The following is a 14,139-nucleotide window of genomic DNA, read 5'->3' on the forward strand; positions in this document are numbered from 1 at the left end:
TTCAGAAAACTAAGATCCTGGCATCTGGTCCTATCACTTCATGGCAAATAGATGGGGAAATAGTGGAAACAGTGACAGACTTTATTTTCTTGGGCTCCAAAGTCACTGCAGATGGTGACTGCAGCCATGAAATTAAAAGATGCTTGCTCCTTGGAAGAAAAGCTACGACCAACCTAGACAGCATATTAAAAAACAGAGACACTATCTTGCCAACAAAGGTCTGTCTAGTCAAGGCTATGGCTTTTCCAGTAATCATGTATGGATGTGAAAGATGGACTGTGAAGAAAGCTGAGCACTGAAGAATTCATGCTTTTGAACTGTGGTGTTGGAGAAGACTCTTGAGAGTCGCTTGGACTGCAAGAAGATCCAACCAGTCCATCCTAAAGGAAATCAGTCCTGAATATTCACTGGAAGGACTGATGTTGAAGCTGAAACTCCAATACTTTGGCCACCTGATGCAAAGAACTGACTCATTTGAAAAGACCCTGATGCTGGAAAAGATTGAAGGCGGGAGGAGAAGGGGACGACAGAGGATGAGATGGTTGGATGGCATCACCAACTCAACGAACATGAGTTTGAGTAAGCTCCAGGAGTTGGCGATGGATAGGGAGGCCTGGAGTTCTGCAAAGAGTCGGACATGACTGATCAACTGAACCGAACTGAACTGAAAACACTGAAAAGTCTTCTCAAACATCTACCCAGCAAGCAAGAGAAAATTGACAGTGTAATGAAGGGTGAAATGATAATGTCCCTTCCTATAAATGGAATCCAGTCAACAAGAACAATGCACTCAAACAGATTTGGAGGGCATCCTGATGGAGTTTCAAATATCACAGCCCCCTATACTCATGAGATCCTGCAACGGGGTCTTCCTCTAGACGGCCAAGTGACCACTTTAGACAGACAAAGGAAAAACATACAACATACTACTAGAGCAATTCTGCCACTGTAAAAATTGGAAAAAGAGATAGAGGAATAAATCACCACACAATTTGTCAAGGTAAAACTGGTGAAACACATTTAGGGTTGGAAGAGGTTATTTAAGGACATGCAAATGAAGACTTGCCAATTATAAATCTAGTGATTAGGACCCTCAAAATACTGTTGTTATGGACTGAATGTTTGTGTCCTCCACTTAATTCATATGTTGAAGCCCTTTAATCCACAGTGTGATGGTATTAGAAGATAGGACCAGTAGGAGATATTATTATGGCCATATATAATATATAATTACAGTTAGATGAGGTCGGGAAGGTAGCACTCTTGTGATGTGACTGTGCCCTGATAAGAGGAGATATGAGAGAGCTTGCCCTCTTTCTCTTTCTTTCTGCATAAGCATAGAGAGAGAAGGCCATATGCGCAGACCAGAAAGTGGCTATGTGCAAGCAAGGAAGAGAATTTTCATCAGAAACTGTCTTGCCAGACCTTGATTTTAAACTTTCTAGCCTCTGTAACTGGGAGAAAATAAATTAATGTTGTTTGAGCCACTCAATATTTGGTATTTAGTTATGTCAGATGAAGTTGACAATACAGTTTCTAAGTATGTAAATATTATACCCTACTTAGTGGACATTCTGATAATTCCTAACTCTGTGCAGACCCTCCTTCAGTGAAGCAATTTAAGTTGCAGAGTTTATTCAACAGAAGCATACCCAGTCTTACAAAAATACATGCACGATTCCATGGATTGTAGCACTCTTATGTAGAAAAGAGATTAGTAACTGTATAGTGTCGAACAAAGGGGGACTGGTTAAAAAATTAAGGCAAACTATAGAGGCTGCACCCATGGGGTTGTGGAGAGTTGGACACGACTGAGCGACTTCACTTTCACTTTTCACTTTCATGCATTGGAGAAGGAAATGGCAATCCACTCCAGTGTTCTTGCCTGGAGAATCTCAGGGACAGGGAAGCCTGGTGGGCTGCCATCTATGGGGTCGCACAGAGTTGAACATGACTGAAGCGACTTAGCAGCAGCAGCAGCAGCATAGAAGATGGGATTCTCTGTTCTGCAGATACACTTGATACAATATGAGTATAGAAGCAAGTTGCTGAATATTCTGTAAAATAGGATTCGATTTTTGTGGGAAAAATATGTGTTCATATATACAGAAAAAATTTGGAAGAATATGTGCCAAAGGAAAGGGAATGGGAACATTACAGAGTTGTTTAAAATTTTTATATATGTTGCCTACATTAAAAGCAATCAGTGTGTTAAGAGTTACTACTAATTAGTGGTTCCTTTTATGACCTCAGGCTTTTAAAATAAATTTGAACATATTTGATCCATCCCCTTATCCATTAAGGGAACAGAGTTCATAATTTTACTATAGAGTCTTCAAATAAAAAAAGTTCAGAGAATCCTTATAGATGTCAAAATAATTATGCAAATAGTCTTGAAGCTGATCATTTATGTAGAAAACTAATAAACAGATGTACAGTGAGGGTTAATGGGCCCTCTAATGGGTTTTTTTATAAAAGGGACCAATTTGGGGTAAAAAAAATAATTTTTTTCCTTAACTGTTCTATAATAACTGGCATGTCTACTTTTAATTATCTTAATCACGCTCTCTTCATTATTGAGCTGACACTGTTTGTATATCTTAATGAACTTACAGAGATTATTTCAATCGATTGGTTTTGTTAACAGAACAATAAATCCTGACTGATAAAGGATTCACAATGTAATTAGTTAGCTCTTCTTATTATGCAAATTTCTGATACTTCTGTAATGAGTAATTAAAGATTAATAAGAAAGATAGTCTGAAATTAGCTGCTTCTTATCTGTAAATGCTTCAGGATGTGTGAGGATCAGGCCACATCTGCATATTAACAATGAGACTGGTAACCAAAGTAACTTTTCTTGATTTGGAACCCCAAAGCTCCATCTAAAAAATCTTCAAAGAGCTGTTCCTGAGGCCACACAGTTTCACAGTAAGACGGCTGAGTGGTTCAACAACACTGTCTTCATTTCTGCTCAGCAAAGAGGATGTGGGGAACCTGGGCAGTTTCTGAGTCTTCACTGTGTCATCTCCTGGTACCTCTGTCTCCATGTCAAGCAATACAGAACTGGAGTGAAGATCCAATGACATCATTTACATGGGGACACTTAGCAGTGGTACTCCATGGAAAGAAAATGCTGATATAACTCATTCAATAAGGATTTAAACTACTATTTGCCAGGTACTGTCCTGGGCACCAGGGACAGTTGAATGAATAAATAAGACTAGCCTCTGGTTCCATGGAATTTATTATTCTCTTTCTTTTCCATTTCAGAATTTTTTAAAATCTGAAGCTATTAAATCATGGTGCCCTGTTGTCGTGCCTTTCTGCTCCAAGTCTCATCAGAAGCAGGCAGGACACTAATCAAGCAATCCCTTCTGCAAGCCCAGAGTCACTTCAACACCCATGCCCTCTGGCCGGCAAATAAGAATGGATGCCATGCCCATGCAGAAGACTGCCCAGAAATAGGGTTCCATGATGACACATTCTGCTCAGAGGCCCAGAGAAGTCATACAGACACAGCAATAGTACTCTTGGGAGCATGCCCTCGCCGCTCACTCTTCAAATAGCAGCCCTTCTTTAATACCCTACCACTGGCTTCCCGTGCACCAGTTCAGGTTATGTTGGCATGGACCCTGTGGACAATGAGACTGCACCTGCCACAGCTGCAGGTTGAGGTGCAGACTCAAGTGGTTCATCCCAAGACATGCCATTGTGTGTGGCAAAATTAGGATTCAATACTAAGCCCCAACTCTGAAGCCAAGCTCTGTCCTCCTCACCACACTGCCTCCGCTGCCTGCTGCATCCACTCCGTGTCCCAGAGAGAGGTGATTCAGCAAAGCACAGGTAACCACCACACAGGAGCACCGAGCTAAGTACTCAAGTAAAAGAATCAGGCTCATGTGGCTATCATCTTTGGGAAAGAGTTGGAGGGAAATAAGGGTGTATATATATGACCTTTAAAAAGACTCATACCAGAGAATTGAGGAGAAGAGGAAAAATAACTGGAGAGGGACTCCTGAATCAGTGCTCCTGCCCAGGCAGCATGTTCCTAACTGGGCTCGCTTCCCAGATCTCTCACTTTCAGCTACCAAGATACAGACACTCTCAATCCCTGCAATTTCACCTAAGAAAATGTCAAAACCACCCCCTACTCCTAGAGCCCCTGTGAGGAATGAGGATAATGCAAATATGAAACGTAAGCAAATGGCACACAGTAGGCACTTAATAAGAACCATTTTTGCTTCTGAAGCTAAGATGGAGTACTCTCTGAGCCTTACCCTGCTCTCTGCATTTTCAATATCTTATCATCATGATTGCTATCACTGTCACCACACAAACCTAGCTTAAAATTAATTTCCATATAAGAAAATCTAGTAGTTTAAGGAAAATCTCACTAAGTCTTATTCCCCAAGGTTCTAAAAGGTTTGGTTCCCAAATCTGGTGCTACTCTTCCAGATGACAGTGCCTGAGTGCCAGGTGAGAAAAAATGTGCCCAACTGCTTTCCCAGACCCCAAAACCCTTCCGATGTCATGATTCAGTGAACTCACATGGGACTAACGGGCCCTCGTCCTAGGCCATCTAATGTTGTGTAACAAAAGCAATAAGAATGTTAGCTGTTTGCTGCTAAAAGATCAAGAGAACTCAAAGTGCAAAGAAAGCTGCACTCACAGCAATTATGTTGAAGAAGTCGTCATCCCCCAGCGTATCCAAAATAGACGAGACTGTTTGCTTTGCGATCGTCATACGGAGCCCTTTCATGCTGCCACTGACATCCACTAAAATGACCACATCTTTCGGAGAAGTCGCTGCCTGGATGTACCTATGTCCGAGGAAAATTAAGCAAAAATGAATTCTGAATCTCTCTGCAAATGTTCTCTTTTAAAAAATAACTAAGAGGCTTGACCATTTCCTACCATTTTCGGTTCCTGCAGTCAAAGGCAATGACTCCATTCTCATCTGGTTCCCATTTAATCCCTAGAAGAAAAATGGAGTTATGAGAAACCCAGAAACTTCAAATATTTATTCACAGCATTTCAAGGCTGTTCTGCTCTGCTGATTGAATGAGCAGGGTGAAAAATCACATGCAAAGACCAACCCTGGGGCTCATCACATGCTCCATCACCAACTCTGGGAAGGTGCTTTAGGGCTGGAACACCATAGCAAACACGGCCTCAGCTCAGCTGCTCCAGGATCTGCTAGGGAGTGGTGACATCTTTAGTAACCCGCTGTCCATCAAGAAAGGACATGACTGCAGCTCCTTCCTAAGGCTAGTTAAAGTTTGCCAAGGCCATTTCTCACTGTTCTACAAGTTGCTGGACGTGGCTGCATCGTTTGTAGATCTCTGGGCAGAGTCATGCCCTGTTCCTGGACCCAGATAGGTAATGTTTAGAGCATGGTAGGGGCGGGGGCATTAGAAAGTATTCAGTACGTTTCCATCTCAGAATATACACAGTCTGTTCTCTTGTCAGCCCTGTTTTGGCTTGGCCTTCTACATTGAAATGAAATAAAATGGCCCTAATTATGCTGCATAATAAAAGTTGAATTTCAGTCTTTGAAGCTGGGGGGTTTTCCCCATACATAAAATGGGATCCAACATCCTCAGCCTTGTGGCTTGCAGGCTGGTCGGGATATAGCCAAACTTCACATTCTCTATTTAAAACCTAGTTTTTAAGAATAAACTTTAATTTAAAAAGAAAAGTGTTTGTTGCCTAAAAGTAAGATAGAAAATCCTTGTTTTCAACCATCAGTGTTGCTCAGGGATAGAGGATTTTGCAGTTAAGAAAATAAACAAATAAAAATTATTTTCACAGGAGAAAGGCTTGAGACTGTAGTATTGAGATTCTCCTTTCCAATTAATAAGTGCCAGTTCTCTGGACCACATTGGGCTGATAATAGGTATGTGCTTAAGAAAACACTGCTAAATCATTTCAGAAATAACTATGAGATAGAAATTTGTAAACTGAAGAGTCATTTTGTTCTGTTCTCCTTATATCTACATCTCCCTCCCACAAATGGACCTAATTTAAAGATTCTTTATAACAAGTCAGAAAATAGAAGTAAGAGAAGCCACTGCCAATTGAAGGTTATTAGGTAATGAAGATAAAATAGAAGTGACATGATAGTGTACACTACAGGAGAAGAATATAGTTTATTTTAAAAACATCTGATACACTGCATTTGTATAAAGCCAAGTATAGCTAGGTTGACAGTCTTGACACATAAAATGAAATTATATCCATAGGGAGGCTAAGTAATACTCCAATGTATAACTCCACCAAGAACTGGCTTGAATCCAAATAAAGAAAACTATTTTTAACATGTTGACCCATAGTAGACATTCAGTGGACATTCCTTGAATTGAACTGTGGCCAGTGTTCTTAGATCATAACCCTACCTGTTCATCCTCCACCTCACCCTCCTCTGCCACTCTTCCTTCATCACAGCCTCATCACTGTGTGCTCCACTGGAGAAGAAACATGCAATTCCGTTTTACTGCCCCAGCATTCAGGCCAGGGCCTAGGGGAAAGTAATTAGTGATACTCTATATTCTCCTTTTGGACTGAGATCCTGTCCCAGAAAATGGGCTTGTAATTACACACAGGTAATGCTGAAACTTGGTGCTTTTCAAAAAGCACCAAGGGAAGAATCTTTCCTCGCCTCCTCTTAGCTTCTGGCAGATCCCAGTACACTTGGTGTTCCCTGACTTGTAGCTGCATCATTCCAATTTCTTCTTCCGCCTTCACATGGCCGTCTTCTTTCCGTGTCTGTGTGCCCTCCCTCTCTCATAGGGACACTTGCCACATGGGATTTAATGCTTACCCAGTAGGATCACTTCCCAACTATATTAGATCTGCAAAGATCCTATTTCCAAGAAAGGTAACAACTGAGGCTCCAGGGGCACATGAATTTAGAGGGACACTATTTAACCCACTACACGTAAAACATGTAGGACCTGTAAAATAAACGTGAGGAGTGGCCACAGGACAAAGAAGATTATCCCAGGCAGAGAGAACCACGTCTGCCAAAGTCTGAGAATAGCATGTAGAGTTCAAGGAGCCACAGGAAGGCTGGTGTGGCTGTGCAGAGAGGTGTCTACACTGAGGAATGGGCTGGGTGACAGTGGGGACCAGGAGGTACAGGCTTTTCCTGGCTAGGAAAGGAGACATGATATTGACATGAGTACCTCGACACAACTCTCCACACAGCTGCCCTGATGGCACAACAAAGATAATATCTCGACTCAAATCAGGGCTAGATGGGCTCTGGAGGATGATCTTACTCACACTTGGCCTTTGGGCCCAGATCTTCATTTCACGGCAGGGACTCCAAGGCTCTCAAAGTTTAACAGGTTTTCCTGAGATTTCCAGCCGGGACTACGACTTGATCTCCCAAATTCCATGCCACTATTCTCACAGGCAGTATAAGGCAGTTCCATGAGAATTTACTGGATGTTAGCAAGAGTTAAGTGAATAAAAGTAAAACTGGTTTCTACACCACGGGAGGAACATCTGAGGGTCTTTAGTCTGCTTAAATTCATTTTCAACCTCTGCGGCTGGGACAGCAAGAGGCAGCAGTTACCAAATTAATTTGAATATTGACCCCTTCTGTTCCCAAGAATCTCATAACAAAATGTTTTAGGAGACAAACTTCAGGAAACCCTGTCCCAGATGGTACTACCTCTCCTAGGATATTTCAACATTTTAGTGTATTTTTTGTACACAGCAATATTTTTAAAATGTTCAAGTAATCAAATTCTCTTCAGAGAAATAATAGGTGGTTCATCTTACATTTTTGAGATCCAGGGAACTGTCACTTAACCAAGAGGCACCCCTAGGAACCACATAATTTCTGGAAGTGTCAATATGCCTACGAGATCCCACCCAGGCTGGCTGGGGCATGCATCTCAAGATAGAAGGAATAGTGCCGTTCAGCAGCAGATTTCACTGCCATGCAGCCTTCTTTCTGTGGCACTCCAGACTTCATGACCAGCCTCAGTGATGCCTAGCCTACCTTCCTCAGCTTTTATAGGACTATGTCCCTAGAATATTCAGTATATCCATAGGAGAAACTGAAAATAATGTTGAAACCTCTTCGGCAGATTCAATGCTCAAATCTGATTTAATGTTAAAATATTGTGCAATATTCCAATATCCTATTGTTTGTCTCCCAAAAATATTATAAACTAACATTGAAGGGAAATTAATTTCATCTAACACAACATAGTCTTCCTGCCACATGAAAATGAAGAGTAGGGCAGAGAACAGGGCAGAGCCTAACTCGGGCATCCTCAAAGGTCAGAAGGTTCAATAAATGTGTTCCCTGCTGGAACAGGTTGGAACTGAGTCTCTTTCACTGGTAACCAAAACCTCTGATGAATGCTTTTCCCCACAAGAGGGAGCTTCATGGGGGCAGTGGCTTTCTCTCCTTAGGTCACCATTTTATCCTCAGGGCCTGACATGGGGCTTAGAACAAAGTAAGAACTCAGGACACACTTTTGTAAGAATGAAAAAACACCCTTTCTGCCTAAGGGCAAGTACATTTACCACTGATTCATTCTATTGTACCACTCTAAACAGGAAAAGAAGCATCCTAAAAAGAAAAAAGGATCTTAGATTTTAAAAGAAAGAAAAAAACATGGATCCTCCATCTAATAATCATTTTACGTCCAGGAGACAAGAGCTGTACTCTGTTCAATACCAGGCATAGAGTGAGCCCTGAGATGTATCAGGGTACTGAAGCCCTTTGGAAAACTATGACACATGTCTTTATTCACACAGAAAATATGCAGAAATTTTACAAAGTCAGAATTCTGCCACAAATGTCATAAAAGAACTGTAAGCATTTCTGCATCAATTTTTCTGATTATGACTGATAAAAATCTTGTACACAAATTAATCTCTCCTAGGAACATGAATTTGAGCAAACTCTGGGAGACAGTGGAGAACAGAGGAGCCTGGGATGTTGCAGTCCGTGAGGTCATAAAGAGTTGGACGTGACTTAGCCACTGAACAACATTAGATAAACCCTTTATAAGGATTTTCTTTTGTTATGGACTGAATGTTTGTGTCCAGCAACATGCATAGATTGAAGAACCCCTATTTCTGATATTAATAGATAATTGTCTTTGCAAGGCAATTAGGTTTAGATGAAGTCATGAGACTGGAGCCCCCATGATGGGATTAGTGTCCTTCCAGAAAGAGTAAGAAAAACAAGAGCTTCTTCTGTCTCCCATGTTAGGACACAGGGAGAAGCAGCCATTTGTAAACCAGAAAGAAGGGTCTCATCAAGAATTAAATATTCATCTTGGTCTTCCCAGCCTCAAAAACAATGAAAAATAAATGTCTATTGCTTAAATCGTAAACACCTAGTCTGTGGTGTTTTGTTAAGGCGGCCCAAGATAGTCGACTAATACATCTCTATTATCAAATTTCAAATTTGAAACTTTCAAATTCAGTTTGAAGACTTCCTGTTGGTGGAGACAATAGATAATCTGTGGTTTCTTCTTATTTACTCCACCTTCATTCAAATGCCGCGTTGTTAAGTTGTTCCTGTGGCTTCCTGATGGATCAGCCCCCCCACCATGCTCTATTTTCACATCTGCATTAAATTTACTCGCTGTTGAGTGTATCAGAGCAGATTGCAATTTGGTGACACTGGAACTTTAATAGACCACTGTTTATTATAATGTTATCTTTAAAAGGATGCTTATTGTTTAAATTTCTGTGAGCTCCAGGAGGAACCATGCATGCCCTGCTGAACACAGCTCTTGGGAAATGTTGACTAATCTGGCAAAGCAGGCACTCGGCAGGCAAGTCTCAGGGGACAGATGCTGTGTGCAGGGCAAACAGCTCCTGCAGGCAGAGGCTGGCTGTCTCAGAGCCTCAAAGTGAGAAGACATCAGGTGCCTAGTCTTACTTAATGAAAACATAAAAGACTCTACTTAATTGCTCGAAGATTATGCAGGGCATTTTTTTTTTTTTCCTTCTTTTAGGTTGAGCTTGTTAATTTCTACAGCTGTGATGCTGGCACAATTGCAGCCTCGAGTCCTGTTTCACAACTTGTAAGCAAAATTAAAACTTCCTTTTTTAATTACAATTTAAACCTAGCCAGCATTACGTTCCTATTGCAAAGCAGAGGCCTGGGGAGGCCACAGCAGGAACACTTGTTCCAAAGTCATGGTGGATTTTTTGAGGGTGCTCTTGGTGGCACTGACATCAGTAGCGCTTTGGCCATTTCAACCTCTTCCTCTCAGCCTTGGAGTGGGGAAACCTAAGCTCAAATTTTTCCATTTCTTACATTTTTCAGTTGGAATTTAACTCAGCTGATCATGGCTTTCTCCTCTCCCTGGTAATAACAACAACAATAACAGTAATAGCAATAAAAGCAATCTCTTGCGCAGAAAGATTAAATATGTTATGTTTCACACCCCAATTCCTCACTTTTGGTGGTGAGTCTATGAACTCCTCTATTGAGAAAGATGCTGAAATGACACATAGGTCCTTATATGGGTGTGCACACATATGCAGATGCCACACTGCATTCCTATCCTGTACTCTGTCAACAGATTTAAAATATTTGAATTTAATCTTTCACTTTCTCCTAAGGGAAGAGAAAAAAACTTTTAACCCTGAACCCTAAAGGAAAACACCACAGAATCAGTAACTTGAATTGTAATTCTCAATGCAGGGATACTCACCTGGATACTGCCTAAAAAAGCCCTTTGCACTTCCAAAGTACTGCCATATGAGACTTGGGTCACGATCAAAGTTATCTACAAAAACTTTGTTTAGGGATTCAGACCAGTAAACTCCATTGACAATTGCTGGATCTGGAGAAAAACAGAGGTGGGAGAGAGAAAGAAGAGAAATGTTATAAACCAAAGTGAAACTGAACCCAGCTGGCATTTCATATAGCTGACAGATATCACCACGGGGGCTATCCGGCAGGAAGATGTGAAGAAAGTTAGACCTCCCAAAATGGTTAGCTCCTAGGGATTGCATACATTAGGGCTTCCCCATCCTTCTTGAGCCCTCCAAGCCACCCAGGAGCCTCTATTTGTAACTCCTTACTTGAAAGGCACATCCCTTTTTGGGTAACTTTGAATCTGGCTGAGCAAATAGTTCCTTAGAAAGAAAGAGAGACCTTTTCAGCACTCTGCTCTGCTGTTTTGGCTCCTGAGTCAGAACTCAGCATTAAAAACAGGAAAAATGTGTTTTCTGCCACTGCACTCACCTAAGTCAGCACAGTCCTGTTTCAGTTCTCTCCATCTCTAACATAAAAGTTTGTTTCAAAAATAAGTAAATTGGAATTACACAACTAAATCTCTCTACTTCTTCTGTTCAGCAGATTATGAGCTCCGTAAGGGCAGGAATTATCTTGCTTTGGTAGCCTGCTGCACACCTTTGACCAGCACATGGCAGAAACACCAGAAATGTTGGATGGATAAAGAAATGAATGGATGGATGAATAAAACAAAGGTTATTCTCCAATTCCAGACAACGGTCTACTCTTCCGCCCTGTGAATCCATGAGTAAATCTCTTTTCCTCATCCTTAGCAGTCCAAAGATAACCCCTTGCCTTTTGTCTACAGATGAGAATTCTGAGTGAAGACAAAGACAGAAAATAAACAAATATTTCTTGTATACTGGTCAAAGATCATCCTCTGATCCCACTGAGGATGCTCTTTAAATGGTCATTTTTCTTTAACCTTAGAAGGTTCTATTTCAAAATGATGAAGCACTCAGCAAAATGTTGTTATAGGGGAATAGATAACTGTCCACTCCCAGTATGATGAGGGTTAGGATGAGCAATTAAGCCAGTGTGACACAACTAGTGAGCCCATGGTCTAGAGCCTGTGAACCTCAACTACTGAGCCAACCCGCCTAGAGCTGCGCTTCACAGCAAGAGAAGCCCACACACAGTAATGAAGAGCAGCCTCAGCTCATCACAACTAGAGAAAGCCCTTGTGCAGCGAAAAAGACCCGTAACAGCCAAAAAATAAAATAAATAAATCTTAAAAAAAAAACACAAACATTGACAAAAATGGATTAATGGTCACAGGCATTCACAAAGCCATCAGTGGAAGCCAGCCCATTCCCCTGGAGTCCAGCACCCTCACCAGAATTCCTGTGGGACTGTGAATCACAGCAACCTCACTGTGGCATCCTCATTTCAAAATCCTTCCATACTTCGCAGACAGGGGGAGAGGGGACAGATTCCATCAGTCCAGTCAAGTTACACAGCAAGCCAACAAGCAAAGCAACTCTAGAGATGCTTACATAAATTAGGTACACTGCAAGAAATATCACTGTTGGTACTGGTGCTCACTACTCTTTCTCCCCAGCTGCCTGCCTTTGCCAGTTGATTCCCTCTAAGAGGTTGAGGATGAGCCAAAGCTCATGATATGAGTCTGACTCAGTGGACAGACATGGCACCTTGTCTTACTGTCTCACCCCCAGCCTATCTCATTCTTTTAGACCACTTACCCAGATTAAACAGGCCATTGGGATTCTAACTTTCATCTCAAGGGTAAATACTCTAACTCTTGTAGACTATAATAAACCACATCCTAGACTAGGAGAGTGAAAACAATCAACATTTTCCTGCAAAGTAATTTTGAGTTAAGACTTTATCCTCACTATTTTGGAAAATGTGGTGCATTATTGTTCCTGTCCAAGCTTGACAATAATTACTGTGACTTACTCCTTGCTGTGAAAGCCACTTAAATTAATCCACAAAGGTGCAAATACAATAATGACATTGAAAAATCCACATTCTTTGTCTCGTCCATCAATGACCTCAATTATAAAAACCTTCCACAAATTAGAAGCAAAAATTCCATTTCAGTAGCTCTCTGTGTTTCAACATGTTAAGGAGTTCACCACCTTCCAGTTAGACAATTTTTTCTTGAGCATGGTTTCTCTGGTGATGGTAAAAGGCTTCCCGTGTCTCCAGGTAACCCTAGGAACCTAGTAAGATTGCTCTTCCCTCTAGGAACTGTAAGCACCTTCAGAAATGCAAAAAGAATTGTAGTATCTGAGGATCATTTCACCCACTTCATTTGAACACCACAACTTGCACGGAAATTATGCCTCTTTAAGGGGGCTTTGGTTTTCCAAGGGTTTGGTGAACAATGGGAGTAGAATCACTAAAAAAATATAGCCTAGTTAGAATAGAGGCTGTGTTACACATGTCTATATGATCAAATATTTGAAATAAGACTTCCTCGGCCTTGTGAAATAATCAGTGTATTGATTTCACAAACCTGTTTAGCAAGTAATTTTAATAGAAGGGAAAGTCTTGAACTGCTGTTCATTGCTACAGTCATCTAAGAGATGGAAAAATAAAGGAAAACTGTGACATTATTAAATGGAGACTTCATCTAAATATTTAGTATTTTTTAAAGACAACTTAAAAATGATTTTCTCAATAGCACTGACTGACAGAAAGTGAAAGTGAAGTAGCTCAAAGTAGCTCAGTGTTACACATTGTACCCTGTGTACCCAGGTCCCCAGATCCTTCCACTGTCTACAGAGTAGGCGGGAACACTACATTGGGGTGCAGACTGGCAGCCTATTCAGATGTTCCCTCTCTGGGTGCTGAGCCGATTTGCTTTCTTATGGCCACCTGTAAAAGTGACAGCATCCTCCTAAGCAAGCAGCTTTACCTTTTCCCTTGTTTGTGCTTTGTTTCCAAATTTGTTAAAAGTTCCCTTTCCTTCAGTTAGGGTTCTTCAGGAGTCTTAGATTAACCTGAGTTTGGGGCTTTACCTTCACCCCTAATCTATAGGGTTTAATGGACTGTATTAACTTCCTATTGCTGCTGAAAGAAAGGACCAGATATTGGGGTGGGGGTAGCAGCAGGGGCTTAAAATAACAGAAATCTACTCCAGAGGTCAAGATTCCAAAATCAAGGTGTCTGCAGGGTTGGTTCCTTCTGGAGGCTTGGCTTCCTTGCCTCCCTCCCAGCTCCTGGTGGTAGCCAGCAACCCTTGACATTTCTTGCCTAATAAATGCATCCCTTCAATTTCTGCCTACATCTTCACTTGGCCTCTGCAGGTCTGTTTCTGTATGAAATCTCTTTTTTTCTTTAAGGAAACCAGTCACTGGATTTGGGGTCCACCCTAAAATTCAAGA

The 14,139-nt window shown here is 41.3% G+C and overlaps 1 protein-coding gene across 1 annotated transcript in view; it reads right to left on the minus strand.

Moving 5' to 3' along the window:
* The window catches only part of CACNA2D3 (calcium voltage-gated channel auxiliary subunit alpha2delta 3), an 838,234-nt gene that overhangs the window by 410,278 nt on the left and 413,817 nt on the right, over positions 1-14,139 (minus strand). The window contains exons 6-8 of the mRNA XM_065935331.1: positions 10,701-10,832; positions 4,918-4,978; positions 4,673-4,823 (exon numbers count right to left, since the gene is read on the minus strand). Of these exons, the coding sequence (XP_065791403.1) occupies positions 4,673-4,823; positions 4,918-4,978; positions 10,701-10,832 (344 nt within the window). The remainder of the gene's footprint in view (positions 1-4,672; positions 4,824-4,917; positions 4,979-10,700; positions 10,833-14,139) is intronic.

Source organism: Muntiacus reevesi, chromosome 4, assembly GCF_963930625.1.
Source record: "Muntiacus reevesi chromosome 4, mMunRee1.1, whole genome shotgun sequence".
In the NCBI taxonomy this organism is placed as follows: domain Eukaryota; kingdom Metazoa; phylum Chordata; class Mammalia; order Artiodactyla; family Cervidae; genus Muntiacus; species Muntiacus reevesi.